General features: G+C 33.2%; 1 protein-coding gene across 16 annotated transcripts in view; it reads right to left on the bottom strand.

The window, feature by feature from the left end:
• RYR3 (ryanodine receptor 3) overlaps positions 1–25,196 on the bottom strand; it is a 202,157-nt gene that overhangs the window by 89,748 nt on the left and 87,213 nt on the right. For all 16 annotated transcript variants that reach the window (XM_090141242.1, XM_090141245.1, XM_090141240.1 and 13 more), the window contains 19 exons: positions 24,856–24,959; positions 24,350–24,433; positions 22,444–22,603; positions 21,234–21,381; positions 20,070–20,275; positions 19,122–19,296; positions 18,349–18,557; positions 17,725–17,909; positions 16,996–17,032; positions 16,522–16,682; positions 15,923–16,088; positions 14,952–15,038; positions 14,358–14,584; positions 12,671–13,472; positions 12,005–12,205; positions 11,393–11,495; positions 7,600–7,737; positions 2,000–2,273; positions 150–264 (listed from right to left, as the gene is read on the bottom strand). In XM_090141242.1, coding sequence (XP_089997368.1) covers positions 150–264; positions 2,000–2,273; positions 7,600–7,737; positions 11,393–11,495; positions 12,005–12,205; positions 12,671–13,472; positions 14,358–14,584; positions 14,952–15,038; positions 15,923–16,088; positions 16,522–16,682; positions 16,996–17,032; positions 17,725–17,909; positions 18,349–18,557; positions 19,122–19,296; positions 20,070–20,275; positions 21,234–21,381; positions 22,444–22,603; positions 24,350–24,433; positions 24,856–24,959 — 3,582 coding nt within the window. The remainder of the gene's footprint in view (positions 1–149; positions 265–1,999; positions 2,274–7,599; positions 7,738–11,392; positions 11,496–12,004; positions 12,206–12,670; positions 13,473–14,357; positions 14,585–14,951; positions 15,039–15,922; positions 16,089–16,521; positions 16,683–16,995; positions 17,033–17,724; positions 17,910–18,348; positions 18,558–19,121; positions 19,297–20,069; positions 20,276–21,233; positions 21,382–22,443; positions 22,604–24,349; positions 24,434–24,855; positions 24,960–25,196) is intronic.

Genomic DNA, 25,196 nt, shown 5'->3' on the forward strand with positions numbered 1-25,196 from the left:
TGTTAATTAAGAATTGTTAAAACAGGACAAGCAGTATCAGGCATATAAAGGAGATCTATTTATCTTTGGATGCATCCTCTTTAACATCCATTTATACCTTTTCAAAGGTTAAAGATGCAAAACTAACAATATAATTACAGTGAAATTACCTGAGATTTATCTCCTCCAAGCACATTCACCATCACATCCATAACTGTCTCATGCATGCCCAAGACTCTCATTAAGTTAGGATGCTGATAAAAAACCTTGTTGTTCATTATATCTCTAAAGTAGAAGAAAAGACAACATCATTAAGGAATACTATTTTCATTTATTAGAGATTTTAGAAATATGCATTCATAGTAGTAATGGGGTTTTAAATTCTCAGATTTCAGTATAAAACAAAATCATCTGACAATTAATTAACATTAAAATATGCTGTCATTCCTCTTTCACAAATTCCACATAATAACAATCTAAACTTTTTTATTATTTGAAAATGGTATTTCTTCTCTCTTTTCCTCTCCATCTTTAAATTCCTCTTACCACCTGTTCTGTTTAAAGAAAAAATATATTGTTATGATCTAAGTGGAAAAGAATATATTCTGTTATGTTGTAAGTAGAGAATAGGGATCAATAAATCCAAATCTAATTTTGCCTCTGCAGAAACACTGCTTAATTCATTTCCTCAGATCATAAAGCAGAAGATACTAAAGAGACTTATTTTTCAAGGATATCAGTTACACATCTTTCATCAACATTTCCAAAATTAAGCCTGAGAGAAGATGTAAAATGAAATAAGAGTTCTCCTAAATAGGAATATTTTAACAATTGCATTGTGCCCACTATCCTATAACATATTCTGGAATTCTCTATTTTTGTTCAATAATCCAGAACAAGATTTTCTAAATGAACATAGATAACTGGTAAAGGAAACAGAATCATAACATATTACCTCTGGGAAGGGGGCTACAGACATGCCCAGTTTAGATGAAAGTTATCCTCAATCCCATTAAAAATCTCAGTAATTTTGCAAACTCAGCAACAGGGACAAATTAGGTAATGATTTCACATACTAATTAATAAGCTGTTTCTATGAATTGCCCAATTCAACTGAAGAGACTATTGTTTTCAATTTTTACAAAAAAGAACCCTGCAATTTCTATAGCAAAATAGTAAGAGCAATGCCAGTTCCTTACAACTGTTATGAAAGAGAGAAACTGTTCAATGTTCTTGATGAAAGGCAAAGAAGTATAGTCCTTAGATAATCTTACAACTAACATTTTCTTTTTAAATACTCTTTTTTAATTTTAGGCAATTCATTTTCTGTGAAATTATTTATTCTTTTACTTCCAACATTGAGTGTCCCAGTCTTCACATAAGAGGAGTAATAGGCATGCACAAAACCACTTACTTCAGAAGAATAGTTTCATAACAAGAATGGAGAAAAATATTTTCATACCACAGCAGGGAGGGATTACATAAAGGCAGTCTTACAATTCTGAAGTTATAAAAGATAAAATAAGTAGTCTTCTGTGTTCAAATACTTTGACTTACCATTGATACAATTCTAACCAGCTTGAAACCTTTCAGATCACAATGCTTTGCTGCTTCTGCCTAGCTGCTTGTAAAAACTCGCCACTTACAAGAATAGCAACAAGTCTATTCACATAGACATGAAAAAATAATGTGAGTTTAATTTAGGGTGGTACTGATGAAGATATAAGTCACCTCTTTACTCTAGATCTGCTAAAACATGTTTGTCTACTAAACATCAACAAAAAAATACTCACTGGCTTCACTGTTGTAAAAACAGTGCAGTTTCTTTAGGTGAGCAGATACTTTGGTTCACAGAAAAAAAGTTCATACTGATAGCGAGATCAGTTGGAGCCATACTAAAAAATTCTGATACACGTCAGCATTTCATACAGCAATAATTTTTATCCAGGATCTAAAGTGGATGGATTTACCAGTATAATAGAAAGCATTATTCAAAAATAAAATGATGTTAATTGCATACCCTAATCCATTAATCATTAGCAGTTCCTCTTCTTTTCCCATTCTTACACTGAGAAGTGAGCGAATCTGGCCCAGTGCAGCAAGCAGATTAATGGTATCCTTTACAGAGGCAGCACTAATAGTGTATGCTTTCCTCAGAGCTTGAAGTAGCTCACCAATGCTATCATATTGCCTACGCAGGAGAGTGTACATAATCCGAACCAATTCTGGATCTTGAATCTGATCTTCCTGGGACCAGCGCACCATAGTCTGGGATATGAGTTCCTTTAGTGTAGCTAAAATAATAAAATACACAAAATGTTACCAGCTATTACAAACACAAAAATTCAAAAACATACATTACAGTAAAGTATCAGATAACAGAAGACAAGATGGCAGTTATGAGAAAGCAAAAGAATATTAGCAGAATAGAATTTTCAACAGGAAAAATAACACTGGATCTTTCAAGGTAAGTCTGATGCTTCTGAGAGATGGAAATTAAGAAACTTAAACATAGTGTCCAAGTTAATACATCACTGTAAACAATGAAAACTTCTTGGCTTATCATGACTCCAGAAATCATCTTTGTAAGTGCTAATTTTTTAAAATAAATATTAATATATTAATAATATATTAATATAAATAAATATAATTAATATATTATAATTAATATAGATATAAATAATATTAATATATAAATGAAATTTAAAACAGCTCTAATTGCAGAGCTTCTTCTATTGTAAACTTTGTCATTAGGAATGACTCTTACGTTATTACAGTGGCAAAGAAACATCATACTTTTGATGAACATCAGTTTAGGTTTGGAATACAAAGACTGATCAAGAAATTTTCAGTAAAGAATTAATTATCTGACAAGTATGCTTCCAGATATCCTAGAAATATTCATTAAAGTGGGCTCAGCCAGATAATTAGCTCTGCCAGAAGGGAATATGTCTGTTCTAAGTTTACAGAGCTGACAAAAAAAAAAAAAAAAAAAAAAGAGAATGAGACAGCCTCCTTTCCCCTCCCTTCCCTACCGTCCCCAGGGCCTTGAAGCTTTTGTGATTCATGCATCTAATGAATGTTTAGCTATTTTGTTGCTCAAACAAGGGATCTCCATTGTCTTCAAAAGATGACAACCTACCTGGAAACATCTCAGAATTGTATGATGATGTGTATGCACTAACAGGAGAGGCAAACTAACTTAAGAGAGGGAATTTTAACTGTGTTTCCCAACTATTTTGAGAAAGTCACTATCACTTCGGAATGTATTTTATAAAAATTTGTACTGTTTTGAAGCACACAACCCACATTGCTTGGAGCAGTTCTATGTTGGATACATTTCCTATACAAAAGCAGTGAAAATCTTTCCAAGCCCTGAGTTTAGAAACCTTACCTGAAAACTAAAGGCATATTCCCAGTCTTATAAAAAATATTCATTGTTTATGCAAAGTGGAAGAGGATATCTTCACAATCAATATTTTTTATCTCTTACAATTTACTTAATGATGTATTAACAGAAAACAACCATTAGTTCCCTGATTTTGTTAGAAAAACAGGCTTTGGGAGACAGATTCTATAAAGGCAACTCTATTCTTAAGGGCAGTTTGTGAATAAAAATATAACAAACACTTTTTGAAAACACTAACTTTCTTCAATCAAGACAGTTTCTTCTTTCATATTCTCCTAATTATTGCACTAAAATCTACCCCCATAGAATAACTAGTATCTTCCAAGAACTTTGCAACTCATTGAATGTTACTCGTTTCAGGTTACATAATAAGTGTAACAATGATTATAAGGAAAAAACAATGAAAGCAAGAAATATTTTATGAGGAAAAATATCATTTCGTTCAACCTAAGTGGATGTTTTCCAATTCAGCTGCAAAAGTATTTGCACTGAGTCAAATATTACTGCAATTTTACACACTTGAGTTAACCATCAGATATTTTGTCATGTAACTAAAAGATTGTTATAATTTTTAGTACAAACATAATATTTCACAGGAAACACATTCATATGAAATGAACAAATGTAAAACATTGTTTCCTTGAATTTTCTGTGCAGAGGTACCCATATGTAAGCACAACTGTCCTGTCTTTTTCACACATTCTCTAATTTTGATAAGGTTTTCCTATAAGTAGTGTTAGTGCTTCTCAGATTTTAGTGTCTTGGAAGTCCTGTCACCATAATTGACAATAATTTGTTGTTTAGAATCAAGAGTTCTAGTTTACTTTAAAAATATATTTTACAACTTTATCATCAACACTAGTTTAAAGTGCTGGCATTCTTCTTCTCTATTTGAGAGCTGAAATGAACACATGATTAGAGGAAAGGAAAATTTATTTGTAGAAAAAAGTTCCTTCCACGTGCCTTGATTAGGAATACTCATACCCTATACCCATACATGACCAGATAGTCAAGGACAGAGAATTTCAGCCTTAGCAATGGCACATGCAACTCACACCACTTCTCCATTTATGCATAAAAGGATTGGGATACTTCATATTATTATTACTTTTCACTTTCTGAATTCCAAATTTTCCTGGTGTGGAGAGAGGAGAAGGGATAGAGGGAGAGATGATGGAAGTTCACATGTGGATTACATAATTCAGTTTTCAGCTTCTTCCTTATAGTTTTCCATCGCCCTCTGAGTGACTTCAATATGCATATGAATGTCCATATGTAAACTAATGTTATGCATTATTTTAAGGAGGACTTTCAACCTGAAGAGATTATCTGAAATATCTAGAAATACTGAAGTATTTAGAAAAACAGGTTCCGTAGTATCACTTGTCCTTTTTTTTTACTATTCAAGGCTCCTTTATGTATTAAATACATAAGCTGTTGTTTCAGAAAGCAAACACCACATTTCCATGGACTTTAAAGACTGAACAGGCAGGTCATGTAACAGATGTTCCGAGTTACAAAACAGCTTTATTGTCAAATCTTACACAACTTTTTATGGAATAATTGTCTGAAATGAAATTAATGGTCCAGAGTACGTACAAAGATCTGTTGTCAAATTGCAAGTAGAAAAGAAGCACCTTCAAGCATTGTTAATTGAAAGACCAACCTCAAGACACTTGCATAGTTCTGCATATGATATTTGCTGGATATTATAGAAACTTAAAGTTGGTAAAAAAAAAAAAAAAAGAACAACTTAATTGACAAAGGCAAGGAGCAAGCTCAGCAAAAACATACATTCCAATGGAAGAACTCATTACTCACCATCTATTGTCACCACTAAGGAAAACATTGAAAACAAGTAAATACATGAGAAGAAAACCAAAAGCAGACATAGAGATTTCTACCACATATAAAATTCATCAGAGGCAAGGTATGGGAGTGAAAGTCAAATGACCTGCTCAAAGCAGCTCAGAAAAACACTTAGACAGTTGAGAGGAACAGTAAAAGAAGTATCTTGACAATTGAAGAATAGGCATGAGGACGTACATATAAAGGAATACAGTTCAGAATAATAAGTCTATGATTCCAAGGGTTTCAGAATCTTTCTGTGAATGTATGTATGCGTCTGTGTGCACACATACGCTAAGATGTGGGAAGGAATATATACACTTATTTTGCTACAGTTTCTTCCCTGCCAGAAACAGAACCAACCACGGTAAATAATTTATTAGGGAGAAGTAGAGATAAAAGAAAAATGTATTTTCAAAATGGAACATAAAATATTGCAAAGACGAAATAATGACAAACTGCCACTCTACTGAAGCAAACAGAACTTGAGATAACCTTAGCATGTAGGGCATTCCTATCTGCAACTTGGAAAAAAAAAAAAGCAGCTCCATTTTGCTCTCAAGCAGCAAGAAAATTGAAGTAACTCCTGTAACAAACACTAGGAAAAAGTTATCTGGAACATTTTTTTATTTCAGTGCTTCCTTAAATTAAAAGCAATGCATCTTTGAGACACTAGTCATATATGCAATAGGCTACTTTCTGCTTTTAATCAACTGCATGCAGTTATCAGTTCTTTAGTTTATACCAATCATCAGTATTCCTCAAATTTGTTAACCAACTAAATTACATTCTTCCAAGCATTCTGAAGAAATGATCAGTTACTATGACTTTTTTTTTTTTTTTTAAACTATCATGAACATGCTTGGTTTCTCTGAAAATCCAGCATTTTAGAGAGCCAAAAATGGTTTGCAAACACACATTCAGGTCTGGCTGGGATGGAGTTAACGTTCCATACAGTCTATGCAGTGCTGTGCTCTTTACCAGTGGCTAGAGAAGTGTTGCTATTGCACCAGTGTTTTGGCTGGGTTGTGCCGGCATGTCAAAAGGCTGTGTCTCCAACTCTCTTCCACAAAAAGGCCAATAGGTTGGAGGTGAGCAAGATTTGGGGACGGGACAGAAAAAGCTAGGGACAGAAGATCTAAAGTGACATTTCATACTCTCTCAATTCATGCTCAGAAATATCTGATTCAGCTACAACTTTTTTTTTTTTTTCTTTCCTCAGGAACTAACTTGAATTCAAGAGTAAAAACATTCAACTTTCAAACTTTGCAGTTTTCTTTTAATAAAGCATACAAAACACATATATATATTATGAATTGATCAACACTCGTCAACCTTTACAGTGCTTTGCAGCATGAAGGCTTTTTAAAAAGAAAGCTCATTAACCTATCTACTTGGTGCCATTCAACAGAGCTGAGACTGTCTGGCCTACAAGTGGAATCTCGTAAATATATTTACATATTATCTGAAGGGAGGATGTAAACCAGATGGAGCCAGGATCTTCTGAGTGGTACTCAGTGAGAGAACAAGAGGTACAAACTAAAATACAAGAGGATCTGTCTGAATGTCAGGAAGCATTTTTACTCTGACAGTAAGATAGCACAAACACAGATAGTCCGGAATGTTAACAGAGTCTCTAACTTAGGAGATATCCATACTGATGATATCTAGAAAGAATTTTGCCCAGGTCCTCAACTTTAGAAACACATATACAAAGGCTGCTCTGAAAGTAATGCCTCCTATTTTATTGTTTTGGCCCATTATGGAAATGGATGTTGGTGGTATTGCAGGAGAGGTTGAACCTTCCCACCAATATTCCATTACATTTTGTTGCTGTGCAACAGATGACAGTGGATGACGGTCAGTCTGACTAAGTGGCATCTGACATACAAGTGCATATCAAACAAAAGGTATGCCATTGAATTCCTCCAACTTCAATCTTGCAATCTTATTCTAACAGTTGTCTCAGTGCTACCTTAATTACATATCTTAAGGTATAGCTTTATCTTCTTTACAGAACGCTACAAATTCTATGCTACCTATTTTTTGAGACTGCATACAAGAAATACCTATCTCATATCAATTGATCAGAACTCAAAACAAAAAGAAAACCTTACATGTTAAAAGCTAGCCCTTTAAAAAAACAAAATAGCAACTGGAAAAGAATCTTTAACTCCCTGTTTAACGATACATCTAATACATTCAATATATAGAATAATTGTTCTAATAAGTAAAAGGAAGATAAAGAGGTAGTCTTCTTCATCAGCACACTATGAAGTTTCATCAGCAAATGAACTCATGTTAATCACATAACATTTCCAACACTTGCATCATAGAAGTATGTATACAGAAATAAAACTTACTAGGCGATTTATCTTCTTCTTCCCTGGGCTCTATTTTTTCTGGTTTTGGTGGACCTTTGATTTTGTATATTAATGAACGAAGTTTGCCAGTCAAGGAGGAATCTTCCTCTTCCTCTTCCTCCTCTTCTAGTGGAATACCTTAGCAGATAATAAAAATAATAAGAAAAAATTCTTAACATTTGAAGATGAACACTTTTAAAATTTCAAAAATACAAAGTATCTACAGGGCAATTCTTTAATGAGCAAGTTTCATATAGGAAAAAAATGTGTTTAGGCCAGCAACTTTAAGATGTTAGCGGCAGCACCACCTCTCAGAAATAAATTACATTTATTTCAGTACACACATTTCTTACATCCAGATTTATATTATTTAAAGAAGTGGTGTCTTTTTGACTACTGTGTTATGTCAATTAGTTTTGACTCAGATTCATGTTTGATTAAAAATGTTACTCATTATTTTATAATACATAATGTAAGCAAAAGAAACATATGACTATATCCCACTATACAGTACATTTGAGATATTTGGCAGCCATAAATAAACTTATTAACTGACATCAAAACTGTTAAAGAGAAGATGTCTGGAGATGTTGTACTAGCAAAAAACAATTTTTCTTGAAAAATATATACAATAAAATGTATCTGAAGGAATACCATTTTTCAGGTAGTTCACTACAGTTAACTTCACTGCTTCACAACCAAAGTATTTTCAAATCTTTCACACCTCTTAATGATGATCAGGTACCACATGTCACAATCAGAAGCACAGAACACCTAAACATGTTTTTTTCAGACCAGAGCTAACTGGGCAGTGATGAAATTTAAGTTTTTGCTGTTTGGCTGTTGGTCAAAGTGAATGTGGTTCTTAGCACCGAGAAAATGAAAAGACTTTCATATAGAACAATAAAATGGCACAAGCCTGAGAAGGGGGAAAAAACCTGCAGAGGCTATAATTGATAATGCAAAAAGAAACTAAGAAAGAAAATAATAACTGAAATGTGGTATTTGGTTGGAGAAAGTATGCAAGTGACAGCTAACAAGGAGAGAGTTGAACTAAGTGACTAGGAAGAAAAAAGCAGAGGCAGTTGTAGAGAATGAAAGAATTAGAAACTGAAATCTAAGACTACATAAGGGATTTGGGGAATGAAAAAAATGTGAATGGTTTGGCAAAATGAAAAGCTAAAAATGAAGGAAGGATTCAGGAAGGAAGGAATAAGAGGAAGTAAGGAGACAGAAGAGAAAGAAGACAAGGAAGGACATTAAGGAAAACAAGAAATGATCTGGCACTGGAAAACATAACCTAAGGCTTGGAAGCAAAAGAAACTCACTGGACAACTCCTGAAAATCTGAAACAGACAGACAAAAAGAGAGACACTGGGATGATTCATAGATTCATAGAATGGCCTAGGTTGAAAAGGACCTCAAAGATTACCTAGTTTCAACACTCCCTGCCATGGGCAGGGTTGCCAACCACCAGACCAGGATGCCCAGAGCTACATCCAACCTGGCCTTGAATTGAACTGATATTATAATAGTTCAATTCAATCAATACTATAATTCAATTATAGTATCAGCAATACAATCGCTTTAAATTTGTTTTGTTTACAACCAAGAAATTATACACAAAAATTATGATAGAGGATTATTATTTTGCTGGCAACTTTAATCACTCACAGTTAGGACATGCTAGGGTTAAGACTGCCTGAGTAACTTTAATCCAGACTATTTGTGTATATTTGCTATCATGGAGCCTTTAATTACTTGATTGCATACATATTTTTCCATTTAGACTGCGAAGTTTACTTAGTATTAAAAAGCTGTGTAAATATTCCAAGCACAACACATATTCAGTTTTTTTCTGCAGCTGTGACAGCTTTGTAGTGATTTTCAAGACTCAGCCAAGATGCAGATTTATGGAGTATTTCTCCGTGGTAACCCCCTATGAGAAAACTGTATAAAGTCACAAACATGTTTCTGTTTAGGATCCAGAAGAACATTACAGTATTTTAATTGCTGGACTACTTTCTCATCTCCTTCAACATACAAATTAATAAAGCAGTAAACAAAAGTACGCTTCTAAAATACTACCAGCAACAAAACTTCACAGTAACAAGGAAGATTTTTCCAGTTAAGGTGGGATCTCCCTAATCTTCATCCTGGAGTCCTTAGAGAACTCTGTGATGCCAAACATCTTTGAAAACCAGAAACATGCTCAAGTGCTAACTGAACAACAAAGACCACATTATCTTTCTTAACAAAAATGGGTAGAATGTAGAGTAGCTGAAAGGATATAGACCATTCACTTTAATGCTTGGAAGAAAAATGCTGGAATAAAAGAAATAAAGTTTCTGATAAACACTTAAAAGAAAGGATCAATGACAACCAACACAGGATTGTCAAGACCAAATCACATTAAACTAACCTAATTTCCACCCATAACATAGTTAGACTTACAGATACAAATCTTAATATCATTCCACACAATATCCTCATAGAGAGTCTGATGAAACACAAACAAAATACTGACCCATTTTTTGTTGGGTTCCTGGCTAGCTGAACTAAAGTAATTGGCTTATCACAAATTCACAGCTAGATGGTTGCTGGAGATTTTAACAGCATAACCAGAAATACAACCACAAGCAGAAGCTTAAGCAATACAAGTACCAAATCATGAGACTCATTATGGCTACTAACATGACAGTAATCACAGTTTATTATTAGTCACTAAAATAATATAATACCATAAACTGAGTAAATCTGGTTTTAAGGTTTATATGAGTAAAGAAAGAGCTAACAGACTGTATTAGCAAACATTTAAAAATGACCGCAAGCAAATTGAGGAAGTAGGAGGAAGAAACTACTAACATTATCATGCTCTACTTAGTGAAGAATTTTAGATGCTGTCAAGTCACTTTAATGACCCTGTTCTCCTCTTCTTGAACAAGATTTGTGTCATGAACCATAGGACCATGAAAGGCACTGGAAGAATAACCATAATGCCAAGAAGATAGACATGAAAAAGTCTGAGTATATCAATTTTAACTGCATGATTATTGGGAATAAACAGTGATAATTGACTGACTTGATTATAAATGCTAGTGTCATGGTAAACGGAATATCAGTTCCATGATTGCCTTAATTAGACTAAGATCTCAATGGACGAATGAAATAGTTTGAGCATCATATATAAAATGAGATCATTTCATCAATCGAAGTTGCACAGAATATTTTGTTTGGCTCACTCTTGCGTATACCCTAAGGAAATTCAGGTTCAGTCTCTGGGGGAAAAGCAGGTAACTCATACTGTAAGCTTCACTCCAATAGTGTCTTATAATGGATATCACATTTATGTATATACATTATAATTTATGTCAGGAAACTCAGTTAAAGCAGCACCATCATCCCATATCTATTATTTTTTATTTAATTTGCCACTGCTAAGTTTCACAGGCATAATACAATTTCAATTCCTTTTATCTACTTCCACACGTACACATGTCTATAGAAATCTTTTAAGGTAACCCAACCTTCTTTTTTGGATGATTTTTGCTACTGCTAATTGAGTCTAAAACCAATATATTAACAGAAAAATACCAGATAATATTTAATAGATATTTAACAATGAAACTTGAAACAATGTCACAGGCTTCATGTATTTTTTGGTAGCATGTAACAAAAGTTTTTCAGGAAAAATCAGCATGTAGACAAAAATATATTTAAAAAAAAAAGGAAAAAAGAGGGAGAGAGGAAGCATTTTTATTTTATAACTGATCTGATACACCTTTTTACTCACCACAGTGAATTAGAAGATCATCATGGAAGTCATATAGTTCATCCCGAATCTCCTCTGGACAAGGACAATCCTCTCCCAGTTGAAAATTCAGCAGCATATTAATCTTTAAGGGTATTTGAATACGTTAAATGTACTGAGCCTAAAAAACATTCTACTATATAGTCATACTTGAATCACCATAAAACAGAAATTTTTAACATACATTAATGAAAATAGTATAGCAATATTCCTTTGTAATTTTTAGGTATGTCTGTCATAAAAATGCAGCATACTTAATAAAGCTATTTCCTGAATACAGAAAATAAATACATTCAACATATTAATGCCAACATAACACTAACTTCAAGTCAATGCAACACAATTTATCAACTTATCTTCAAGAACTGTCTGAATCATAGTTCCCCAGCATTGGATGATAATGTTCAAATTGTCTATGCTCTTAAGAAATGCAAGAGCTTGATTTGTAGAGTACTAGCATTTTGACATTCAGAATTTCGTGGTATCCTAATAAATTTTATCTCAAATTCAGTTCTGGTTCTCTAGTAGCTCCCATGGCAGTATAGAAGTCAAAACTCTTACCATTACACTAATGTTCGGATTCAGTCATGTTACCTGTTCTTGTGGAGGAGATCGAAATTCCTTAGTCTTCTTGGCAGTCAAAGCAGCAGACATGTTCAGGGCTTGCATGAGTTCATTATACCTGTACTTCTGATTATATTGCAATTTTGATACATAGTGGTCTGCAAATGATACAATAGCTTCCACTCTATGTTGCAGCTCACAGTCACAGAAATAATTGAGTAAGTGGCACATCTGGAGTCGAAAAAACAGGTAAGTTCAACAGCTTAACATATTAAACTCTAATTGAGGAATAGCTATAGCACATATTATGTACTGGAACGGTTAAAATCAGTTTTTTTTCCCCATTTTTCCTTTAATAGAGCAATGGTGACAAATGCCTATAGTTTTATTATGCTCATCAATAACACTCCGTTGCATTCACACTGTTGCACTTCATGATCTTAAAACACAAATATTAATTCTCTTTTAAAATACATGTATTAAATACATAAATATTTGAGTACCTATTCTGAGTATGGGGACAGTGCATAGAAAAAATTGCACAATAATCAAATTTGGTTATTAAGGTGAAGCCATACGGCAGGTTGGAATAAAGACAGCTAAGATTCCAAAATTTTCAAAATGAAGAACAGACAAATATTACCTTTCTTTCATAGATAGTATAGCACATATAATATGTTTATATTAAATGGTCACCTGAAGCTTAACAGATTCTGGTAATCTTGTCTGCAATAAGCCCTTTGTAGGAGCTTTCGTTTCTTTTACTGCCTTTTCTCCAGCTTCTACAGCTTTTTCTTCAACTTGTGTAACTTCTTCCTTCTCCGTCCTCTCTTCTGTTTCTTCCTTGTGATCTCCAAAGACATTGGGATCAATGAGGATTAACACCTGCTTCACATCATCATCATCAAAAACTCCCATTATAAGCAATGTTGCTATGAGTTTAAGAACAGGAACAAACTGGAACGCAATATGTCCTCCAACAGGATCTCGTATATGAGAACCACTACACTGTACCGCCTCTGTCAGCATACTTATAGCTTTGGATTTAAGTGTGTCAAGGGGAATTTCTGGGCTGGATGTCTGATGTTCTTCAGAGGTCACAATAAAGCAAGGAGTAGAAAAATTACAGCTTGGTTTGAGACAAGTGCTAAGCCCTACTCCAGGTAAACCATGCTTCTTTGTTTCATCAGGATATAATTTAATAGTTCGAGTTTCCTCTGTAACTGGAATGATAAATTCATTGTTCATCATGAGCTTGGCTTGCTTGGCATGGTCCAAATGAATACTAATGAGCAAGTCATAGAATCCAGAACGTAGGAGTCCAGGTAAATACTGATTATCTATTGTGTAAAATAACTGAGATATATCTACATGGCTACAAAGTGCATAAGCAACTCTAGTGTTACCTAGAGCACAAACTGAGCTATAAAGTTTTAAAGTGTGATAGTGAAACTTCATCAAATCTTCTTGTTCACATAGTTCCAAAATATCAACACATCTGTTATACAAAAAAGAACAGAAAACTCATTAATTTCATGAATTATTTTTTTTTTAAAGTTTATGATCTGTGCACATTTTAGCCTGTTCTAGTTCAAACCATTACAAATGATATTAACAAATCTTATCATGTGAATCCCATAGCAAATGTGGTAGTATTTCAATGAGATTATTTAAAATTAGCACTGCATGGAAAAGGATGAAAAGATCCATGATAGGGAAGCTTTTTTGGAGGTTACAGTAAATCACGTCTTTAAAAGTCATGTATTCAGAATGCTGAAGCTGTAGATGCCTTCTCTCCGCCTCCCCCTCAATGAAGCACAGTATTAATGTTATTATTATTTGCTCTTTTCTTGAATTTATTTTTATTAATGATAAATAAAATTGACTATTAATTTACAAAAATAACTTAAATCCATAGCTTTTATACTGACTTTTCTGTTTCAGTTTTGCTTATAGGTTGATTTATCATTAGTTACAATATTTGATATTTTAATACACTTTATTATCATCACTGAAGACAACAAAATATAAGGAAGTCAGGATCTTGTCAATACATTTAAAGCAGAAGGAACAGAAATAGATCACATGGTTTTAACATAAAAAATCAGCAGAATTGTATTTGCATGTTCTTTATATTTTACAGTCTTACAATATCTCTGTGTTTAAAGGTCTAGAGATTTAAGACAGATTATGTTAAATTTTAAAGGATATCACACAGTTATGCTTTCCCTTATTTATGCAAATGTCATCACATGGTATTAAAATTGTCTGGCCTCTTTTACCTACTTAAAATTCATAAATACAACTCTATAGAAGATAGAATGACAAATTCTAACCAACCCTAGTTTTAACATCCTCCAAGTCTAGTTCCTAGGAAATGTACCTGTTTTCCTCTGGGATATGAAGTGCCATCATCTGCAGGGGTTCCAAACATTGCACAACCCAGCCATGACGTTCACTGACACGCTCTGTTTCTACTTTTAGAAAGCTGTTAGGCATCCTACTCCATAAAACAGGTGTAATTGTTTGCACATCCAGGCGAGGGGGACACTGAGGAACAGGATTTCTTTCCTCACTTTTAAAAATTGCTGCTGATAAAGGCATGGTATTCTGAAACAAAGAATATTAGATTTATTTTTGTAACATTTAATTATGAATAAACTTATAATATCAAAATGCAAAGTAATTTATTATTAACAAAGAACTCACAGAAAAGTGAGTTATTGTAACAAACGTATTTTAAAAACTACCGATACTGTGCTCTCCCTAAAAGGCTCCAGTTTATTGTGACAAATACAGATTTAATATATGAACAACTACCTTCACGAAAGCATTAAGTATATAGAAGTAATTTGTTTACACTTTAATCAAATGAAAAGTCTTGTCAAAAATTCAATCTTCCTAAACAAATTCAATTCAGCAGGAATTTCTGTGGAAAAAGATTTAAAAGAGCAGCATTAAAGAAAATAGTTAATACCTTTAATTTACCAAGTTCAAACTGAATTAAGTTAGTGCTTGTAGGCTGTACAAAAGCTGCAGGAAAAAGTTTTGTGTTTGGTTCAACCTAGAAAAGAAATGAGATTAAAAAATTAAAACAGTAACAATAATCTTCTACCCAGATATGCTATTAAATAAATACTGTAGAGCTTATATTTTATTATCAAATAATTGCAGACACAGTATTGAAGTGACAGCCAGTGTCTACCTGCAATTTATCTCTAATACAGTAAACGTTTTGCTGAGTTATCTTTACAGACCCATCAAACATATAGGCAGACATTGCCTTATTCAATAACAGGCCTATATCATGAGCTTTTCTAAAATAATGTATTGATTTATTTAAATTACAACCAAATTCAACACAAGCATTCTAAAATGGCTCTTAAAAATCCAGCTGCTTTACAGCTAATTACTTTGTCTCTCACTCTAGGAAATGCAACCATAATAGAGACTGAGGATAGAATACAGCTTTTTGGAGCACTATACATCTTCTAGTATTCTTCCACATTTTATGCTGGACAAAATATTTCATTATAAATAAAGCTTGTAAGCAAATTTTGAATAAAGATGAAATCAGAAGGAGATAACAGGAGGGTGAGAGTGCATCTTTTTATAAAGATGGCACAAGTCATAATGCCACACTAAAATCAGTGAACTACTGTATTTTAAAAGATCTCAAAAATTATTTGATTTTCAGGTTCAGCATTTGTATCCAGTCTTAAAGATCACAATGTATCAAACTGAATCACAGTGCTGCAGATCTAAAAACATCTGATTGCTGGATATCTTTGTTTTGAGAATCTTAATTTCATCACTGTACAATACATGAAAGTATGCTATTGTAACATGACTAGTGCTCACTTAGATTTCTAAACAAGAAAAAGAAATCTTTGTAATAGCATCAAAATTATCAACTTAGTAGATAACTTCCTGAAAATATGATAATACCTGATAACAAGTGCCAAGCTCTTTTCCATTGGCAGTGAATGACAACATTCCAGTTGCCAGATCAACAAAGCATCCAATTTCTAAATCAACATTACTGCGACCTGATCTTTGAGAATTAGCAGTTATATCTCCTCCCCAAACCATATAGCAATTACTGCGCTTCACACTGCGGGAACAAGAAAAAAAGACAACAAATCACAATTCACTCTGAACTAGACAGTATTCATGAAGATGTACTTTTCAGTGAAGTAATAGAGATACTTAAAGGCGCTTGTGCTACTATTAGGCCTAGTTTCTAATTACTATTATCAATCTTTTTATTATAAGCATCTTGGGTAAGATATCAGACTGACAAAGTGCATTTTTCTTCCCTTTTCCAAAATAATGGAAATTATCATGCTTCTCTTTTCTTAAGTAAAAAGAAGTCTAAGTAAAACACATTTGTATATAAATGAACATAGAACAGTTCTACTCCATTATTGATATTATTATTAGTTGAAATAAATGCTCAGAATGTAATCAAGCTTGTGAATACTTCACTTTGAACTTTGAGCTATATAAAAAATACAATTTTTAGTAAGTAGTAAATAAATCCATACCTTTCATGAACCCTGCCTCTCTCATCTCCTAGAGTAACTGTCACTGTACAGTTTTTATTTATGTCAAAATTCTCACTGTAAAAATGATAGTCTGGTGTCACCCAACCAACCCAGACAGAGGATGGGTCTTGGCCAGCAAATATCCGCAAGGAATAAAAATACTGAAAAGAGGAAAAGAACATATCAGTAATTAAAACTAAGTTATTTTCTGAAGAAGTAGGCAAATAATGATGGAAAAAAGCTCAATGTAGAACTTTAATATAGATTTTTCACAATTTATATAAAATAAATAATTTTTAATAGTAGATTGATACAGAGAAATTTATGTCTCAAGTCACAGAATTCTAGATGTTACTTATCCAGTGTTGTATTGGAGCAGATGACTCAAAAGGTTTCTTTCAACAGATCAATTTCTAAGGAACATGATACCACTACTAAATCTTCAGAAGCAAGCACCTCAGTGTGATTACTTACTGTGGTAGAAGAAGCAGGAAATTCTTGGCTGTGCTTTCTAAAGATAGAGAAAAATCATTATATTAGTTAAATAAATAAAACAGAAATAAAATAAATACAAGCACTCATTATTAAACTAAATGTACTTACAAGCTAATTCATGCTTGCTAGGCATTGAGAACTCCTGATATCAGTAAATTAAACATGTAAAGACTCTACAGGCTACATACATTGACCCAAAATAGTTTGTTGCAGTTAAGGTGAAGAGTTAAGTTTCAAAAATCCTGAACTTGGCAGTATCTGGTATGTTCAAAAATCTCTCTCACAATCTTTTTTTCTTTGCATGGGAAGAAAATTTCACTCTTCCAATAACAGTGAGCTATGAACTATCAGGAAGATGAACAGGTATCCAGTGGGAATGGGATTCTCAGTTGGTTTTCCAGATTACATAAAGCGCTTTGTGGATCCCACAGATTTCAGAAGGATGGCAGATGCTCAGTAATGAATGACTATAAGCTTTTTGACACATCTTTTCAGAAAAGATTGTATCTGTATATACTGTTCTGCATTTGTTATCAAGTTATTAGAACTACCAAAGAACAAAAAAACATCGGTAATACACATCCTATATATGTACTGAGTGCAAAAGCTAATATGAAATCTTAAATGTACAATAACAAAGAACAAAGTAGAACATTAAATTTGCAATAAGAGCATGAAATAGGATAACTAAAAAAACATAAGTCTAACCGTTTTTGAAGAGCATCAGATGAAGCATTTTCCACACCTACGCCAAAGTTGAATGATGAACGGAACTCAATGGGCATACTCAAACGACAATATATCATATCAGAATTGCTGTTTTGAGTACCAAATGTTTTGTGGATAACTTTTAACCGAGGTGGACTCTCAATGGTTCCATCAATTCTCCATATCTAAAAGAAATAAGTCATTTTAACAAAATAATATTCCAAAACACACAGATAATTAATAGTATGCAACTAGTGGATGAAATAACTGAAAGAGTTAAAGCTAAATTTTTTGAAATGAATTCAGAACTTTTCTCTTAGACCATAACATTAACTTGGAGAGAAGAATATGTTCCATTTAAGTTGACTACTAATTATTCTCAAATTGTTCCATACAACATTTGCTAAAAGAAAAACATATATTTTATTAATTCACCTACTTAAATCTGTATGAATAGCAATGCTACAAGATTTTATACAAGATCATCTGGAATTACCTAATTTAACTCAGCAGATTTACATGTCAAACTGTCTGATGGTGACAGTAAGTATTAGTAAGGGTTTAATGTCTCAGCTTGCTAAACAAGCAGCTGATAAACACCTTCTCCCTAACATGTAATGTTACCTCTATGTGAGGATGATTTTTTGGCACATTAACAAATGTTGGTAAGCGTTTACTAAACCACATAGCGACATCTCGGTTCATGTTCACTGCAAAAGGTTCAAAACCTTCTTGAAGACCACACATGGTATAATACTTGAATGTACTGGCATCCATTCCAAGGTTCATACGTCCAATCTGAGCTAGACCCAGTGAACAAATTGGAACAAAACCTAAGGAAATGACATAAAAACAAAAGTAAAAGCACACAGAGTTATTTGGAGAACACAAACATGCTATTTTGAATGTATCTAATGTGAACTGAACTTCAGCTCCTATAAGAAATGCACACAAAATGATGACAGTAGTAAGGATTTAAAGCTATCTCAATTTGTGTTTAAAATTTATTTTGTCATCAGTGTCTATAAATTTCTGGCCAATCTTAATCTGTCCATCATTTATGTTGGAATAATACAGATTTCTTTAATGTTGGTATTTTTTATGACCAAACATTTTCTGTTTCCAAGTAGCAGACAGTATCAATAAAAATACAACACTGTTGAACACTTTTATCCATCTCTCCTAACACAGAACTCAGAGCACCTTCAGTTAAATGCCAACAATTCCATCTATACTACAAATTCTTTCTCCTACATTTCAGCCTTATGTCTTCAGAGAAGCTCAGGTACTGGAAGGCTGCTATAAGCTTTCCTCTGAGTCTTCTCTTCTCTAGGCGGAAGACTAGTTTTTTTGTTTGTTTTTTCCTCATAGCCATGCAAATATAAGAAGAAAATTACCACTTTCTATTCCGAAGTCAGCAAATGCAAGTTCTGAACCTTTACTGGTTATAAGCAACTCTCCATTCAGAGTAAAGATAATTGATTTGTCATCCAAGTTTATCATGCATCCAACCACATCTCCTGGTTGCCAACTTCGTCCAAAAAACCCACTGCCTTGATGCCAACGCTGGCCCTAAAAAAAAAAAAAAAAAAAAAAAAAAAGACAGGTATATAAACAACATGCTAAAATTGAAAAATAAACATTTTCAGAGAAGAGAGATCAAAAGAGAATAAAATAATCAGTCAAGACTAGAAATATAACAACAACTTGGTCTCAATATCCTAGTTAAGCAATACCCTTAATTTTATTATTTTTTTAAAACTTTGAAGTTCTCAAACTATTTTACTAGAAGTATTAATTCATGGTTTTCAGGTAATTAAATAAATTAATATCTTAGTTATTTCATTTAATCTAAGGAACTATAACTTCATAAACGTGTGAACAGCAATTTGGAATGTGGATAAAAATCAATGTTCATTGACACAGCATGTGTATTAGTGCAGTGTCATTATCATCTTTTAGGCACTTTAAGAAAGCTAGTACAAAAAGCAGAAATGACATAAAAGAGAAAATACAACTGTGGTCCACTCTTCGAACAAACTTATTTTTGGTTTTGTGAATTACCACTTAAAAAAGGAAATGAATGGTGAATTATGTTTATGCTTACAACAGACTTCCTTGCTTAGGTGATATATCCTAGGAAGATAGACATAAAACAACATACATTGTTAGCATAATTACAATGACCTGAACCAAAATGTAGATACTATAAAACAGAGGCCTGAGGTATCATTTAAGAATGAAAAATATTCCAGTAGTTGGAGTATGCAGAGGAAACCTATATTGCCATTTTCTGCTCAGGCTGTTAATAACTAAAAATAATAAAAGGGTGAGAATGCACTGACTTTGCTTCCTTCAAAAACAAATGCTTGGTCATCAGCTCCCAGTTCAATGTCAGGTCGACAACCTGGCCTGGCCCAGCCAACACGCATATCTCCACCTGTTACAGCTTCAAATTCAAAATACCACTTTCCAGACTTCACTGCATAAGACTGTTCTACTCTGAAAAAACGTATCTTGTCAATGCTGACTTTTTCCAGTGTTTGGTCAGCTGTAAAAAATCAAAATAAAACACTTCATAAATAGGTAATACTGTAAATGTCACTGTTTATCTTTTCAATCTGTATCCACTGTTTCCTATTTCTGAAAATAGCCATTATCTACCTCAGCAAGTTTAAGAACCTTCATAGTAAATGTTAGAAACAGAAGAAAAATAATCAGCATACACAGGCTAACACATTCTAATTCTATACAGGCTGAGTGCCTATCCACTATTTAAAATAAAAAAAATTCAATGTCTGTCACACTATGCAGAAGCCACAAACATAAAATGTAACTTTCAATCTAATGGAAGAATCTAAGAAAAATGTAGTTAAAAGTGCTTACAACCTACTTTAGTAAAAACATTAATAAAATAAGCAGTCTATGTGGCTTATATATTTAGAAATTTACATTTTAAAATATTTTATACAATACTTTTACCTTTTACTTTTACCTTTATTATACTTTTACCTTTATTATATTAAAAATACTAGTAAATTGCTCTTTACAACTTAACAGCTGCAGTCTAGAAAATGAAGTGTAGCATCTGATTATTTTTAAAATGCTTTCCTAGTTTTCAGTAAGCATACATGTATTTCAAGCTTTTCATTCATCATGAAGAAACAGGAAAGGATGAATTGTCTTAGGAAAATCACTTAATTTCAGAACATTTTAAACAGTGATTTCCAAATGAAATCTGTCCACGCACACTCTAGCTTTTCTCCAATCTACAAATTATCAAAATTTAATAGTTATCCTACAATCAATGAAAACCAATATTAAATAAATATAACTTAATAATACACAAGACATTCAAAATGTACATTTTCACCTTTTATTCACATCAGCAGCAAATATACACTATTATTATCTTATACATTTTATGTTTTGCCTATCTATTCCAGCGTCTCAAGTTTCCCAGTACTGAGAGGAAATAAAAGATCATGATTCTTACTGAATATACATACCTATTTCTTGGTCAGGTGGCTCAACATTATAACCATAGCCTGCAAATGTCCTAACAGCTTCACGGAGGCTATCTCTGTTTGATTTTTTAGTACGTTCATCTAGTAATGCATATGGCACTAGCCGAGGATTACGTTTGTTCTTAAGATCCTAAAAGGTGTTACAAAAACAACAAAATCATATATAAACATGATTAAGAATGCACACAGTGAGACAGATAATTGTCTAAAATACTGCTAGGATTACAGGAAAGAAACAATATTAATGAATAAAAGTTATACAGATTGAAGTAGGAAGACTATTAAACCCCGTTGTTAAGGATGCTAAAAATGTAAAGATAAGACTACAAGAGAAGTATGCAAATATATACTCTCACATGAGGTTCAGACAGGATATCAGGATAAAGTTCTTTATTGAGAAGGTGGTTGGGCACTGGAACAGGTTCCCAGGGGAAGCAGGAAAGTGATTGTCCCTCTGTACTCAGCTCTGGTGAGGCCCCACCTTGAGTACTGTATTCAGTTTGGGGCCCCTCTCTACAAGAGACATCAAGGCCCTGGAGCATATCCAGAGAAAGACAACAAAGCAGTGACATTTCTGGAGCACAAGTCTTATGGGGAGTGGCCAAAGGAACTGGGATTGCTTTCTCTGGAGAAATGGAGGCTTAGGGGACACCTTGCTGCTCTCTACTACTACCTAAAAGGTAGTTGTGATGAGGTGGGGATTAGTCTCTTCTCCTGTGCAACTAGCGATAGAACAAGAAGGGATGGCTTCAAGTTCTGCCAGGGGGGACTGAGGTTGGATGGATGTCAGGAAAAATTTATTCTCCAGAAGAGTGATCAGGCACTGAAATGGGGCTGTCTATGGGGGTGGATAAGTCACCATCCTTGGAGGTGTTCAAGAAAAGGGTAGATGTCACACTGACTAACTTGATCTAGAGTAGTCACAGGCATGAACTAATGGTTGCACTAGATGATCTTAGTGGTCTTTCCAATCCTAATGATTCTATGATTCTTTAAACTCAGGATATTCTATGATTCACATAACCTGCAGCCGAACAGGCCTGGCAATCTACTCTTTCCCTGCTCCTTCACTTTTTCCAAACTTCCCAAAACATTCAGTATTTAACCTGTTATTTAAAATTCCCAACTGGTGTTCTAGAAAACAAAATTCTACATTTTTTACTTACTCCAAATGTGTCTAAAGCGTCCTCACCTGCTGAATGCCATAGGTCCATCCTTGCTTTATTCTGTCTTTTGCCCAGACATTATGTGCATTTTCTGCTAGTTTGTCAACTAGAAATTCTTGAGAAGGTAACAATTTCACTTCAGAAAGATCAAGAGGGGCAGGTTTATAACCATTTGACATGATATAACTGCAAGTCAACATGGAAAAACAGAAAGATATCCCACTGATCACATTTAAATTTTTTTGTGCAATATTAACAGAGAGTAATTCACTTTCATACTTCACTTTTTCCACTTGGCTGTTTCTTTGTAAAAATCCTGCTTTGCACTTGGCCATTAAGAAGAACAAAAAACATATTACAGCAGTGTCTCATTTTCTAACTACTTGAACGCTATCTAATTAAATGTGATCCAGCTCTGCATGTGGGTGCTTAAAACAGTTGCTACAAAAACAAGAAACTGCTATTAAATGACTTCACCTTTCAAGTGTTTTCTTTTTTAAGGACCTTTCATGAAATTATTGCTTTTATGTATAGAAGATGTTTGCATTATGAAGTATGATGTTTTTGATAGACACTAGTAGGCCACATTTCCATTCTTCCAAAAGCATAAAACATATTTTAACTATTGTTCTTCCCACTCTTCTACTGATTAGTAGGTTTAGTAGACTTTTAGTAGTAGATATCCTCCTCCTCAACTGTTTCACATAGTATATAGAGCACACTGCTATTTTAAATATATGCAGATGCTCTCTTGCTCAAACTAGGTAACTTTAATTTGTTACAGAACTCATGCAGGCAGTATGTATTTTAACAAGGGTCAGAAAATGATTACCAGATTTTTTGTTCTGTTACTGAAGACAACATTATCAAAACAGTATTATGATAGAATGCCTGCAGTATGAACAATGGGAAAGGTTATTTTTCCTTTTTTTTTTTTTTTTTTTTTAATAAAAGCCATCAAATGAATCAATATCACCATCTCCCATCTCATAAAACTATTTATTTTACTACTCTGTTTAAAAATCTAACTTAATTTATCATGGAAAAAATTTCAGAAAAAGTTTCAGAAAAACTGATATCTGTGAGATGAAAAACTAATGTGAAAATCTAATGTGGCAGGTATTCAGATAGCTGTTGCTGCCTCTGAATTTTGTTGAAGGACCTTAACCTTTCCTAGAAGGAATACAGAATTCCCTCAGACAAGTCTAAAAAGTAGATGCAATGTTGAATCCATTTTTACTGCTCTTAGCATACTGCTACTGATTACTTATTATAGCCACTATTAGTTTCCTGACTGCCATAATTTAGCAACCAAGTAAAAACTGAAGTAAAAAAAGATTGTAATTTGTGCCATAATCTACACATGTACATTTTTAAGATAGATGGAGCATTTTACAACTATCATTTTCTGATTTTTTTCCTCTTGTACTTGTTTTTTCTGTTTGCACAGAATGGAGCAAATCTTTGAAGAGATGTATTAACAATGTCTCTGAAATGTAAAAATGTTGAATGAACTTTTTCTTGGATGTGGGGAAAAAGAGATGTAAATTGAAACTTCTAATTAGAGGCAAAGGGTATGAACTTTTTCAAGTAGATCAATTTGCCACCTTATATTATACATGCTCTACTTTGCTAGGTGATAGAAAAGCCCTGAAACATTGTTTTCAACTTTGGAATATCCATTCAAAGGTCAGGTAACATTTTCACCACATGCAATTATAGTTTACATGGCTATGATATATGAATAACTCTGCAGCACTAGACCACAATCAAAGGCAAAAATAATAGAGCAATCATGGGCCTGTAAGTATACAAGGAGCACGGGATTTATATCAAGTATTTTTCTTAAAGATCTTAAATTATTTTTGCTTGACCAATACCCTAGTATTTCTAGTTGGAAATAGTATATAATAGCTAGTGTAAGGTACGTACTTTTTAGGAAGCTTGACTTTTTTAAGATCTTCCTCAGCTGCTGGATTAGCATGAACAATGTGACATCCAAGGGCCAAAAGCGTTCTAACAATATAGAAAAACATCAGTAGTAAAACACAACATTCTAGAGCTGGTCCATTTCACTTCCTCCATTATTTTTGTTTTTAATATGAATACACAGAACTAATAATATTTTATAAACACATAAAGCCATTCAAAGTAATGGAATTTCAATACTTAATATTTTTAGTTATTAAAAATACTAAATTAAATATGTCAAAAGTCTTCCTTGAAAGTTATGCCTCTTCAACTAATGCCAAAAGGGTTTGGTGCCATTTCATTTTTAGTTCTCTACAGAGACATAACTTTCTAAAGTTTTCTAAACGTGTTCCTGGAATTTCTAGCAAAATCAATAGAACACACTTTCATTCTAGCATGTTTTTATATCTTACAATAATATAAAATGTTTGCATAAAGAAGAAAAATCTTTTAAATTCAAAGCTCACTTGAGGGTTTCAGTTGACATTTGTAAATTATAATTCTTCTCTGTCTCAGGTAACTTTGAGAATTCCACAAGGCAAGGATGATGCCTTTTATTATCATCCCGTATCTGGAAGGAAGAAACCAAAAAGAGTATTTACCTGATACTGAATGAAGAATAAAGACAAAATCAGACCATTATCAAGAGTTAGAAATCTGCTAATTCTCTGCTATTGCAAAAGAATACAATTTATCTTTACTCAATGACAGTCACTTATTATAACACAAATGAACTCTCCCATGATTGAACTCTCCCATGATTGATTTATAACATACACTCTTAAGAACTAATCAACAAAAAATAGAA

This window comes from Phasianus colchicus, chromosome 5 (genome assembly GCF_987193195.1).
Source record: "Phasianus colchicus chromosome 5, bPhaCol1.hap1.1, whole genome shotgun sequence".
NCBI classification, from domain to species: domain Eukaryota; kingdom Metazoa; phylum Chordata; class Aves; order Galliformes; family Phasianidae; genus Phasianus; species Phasianus colchicus.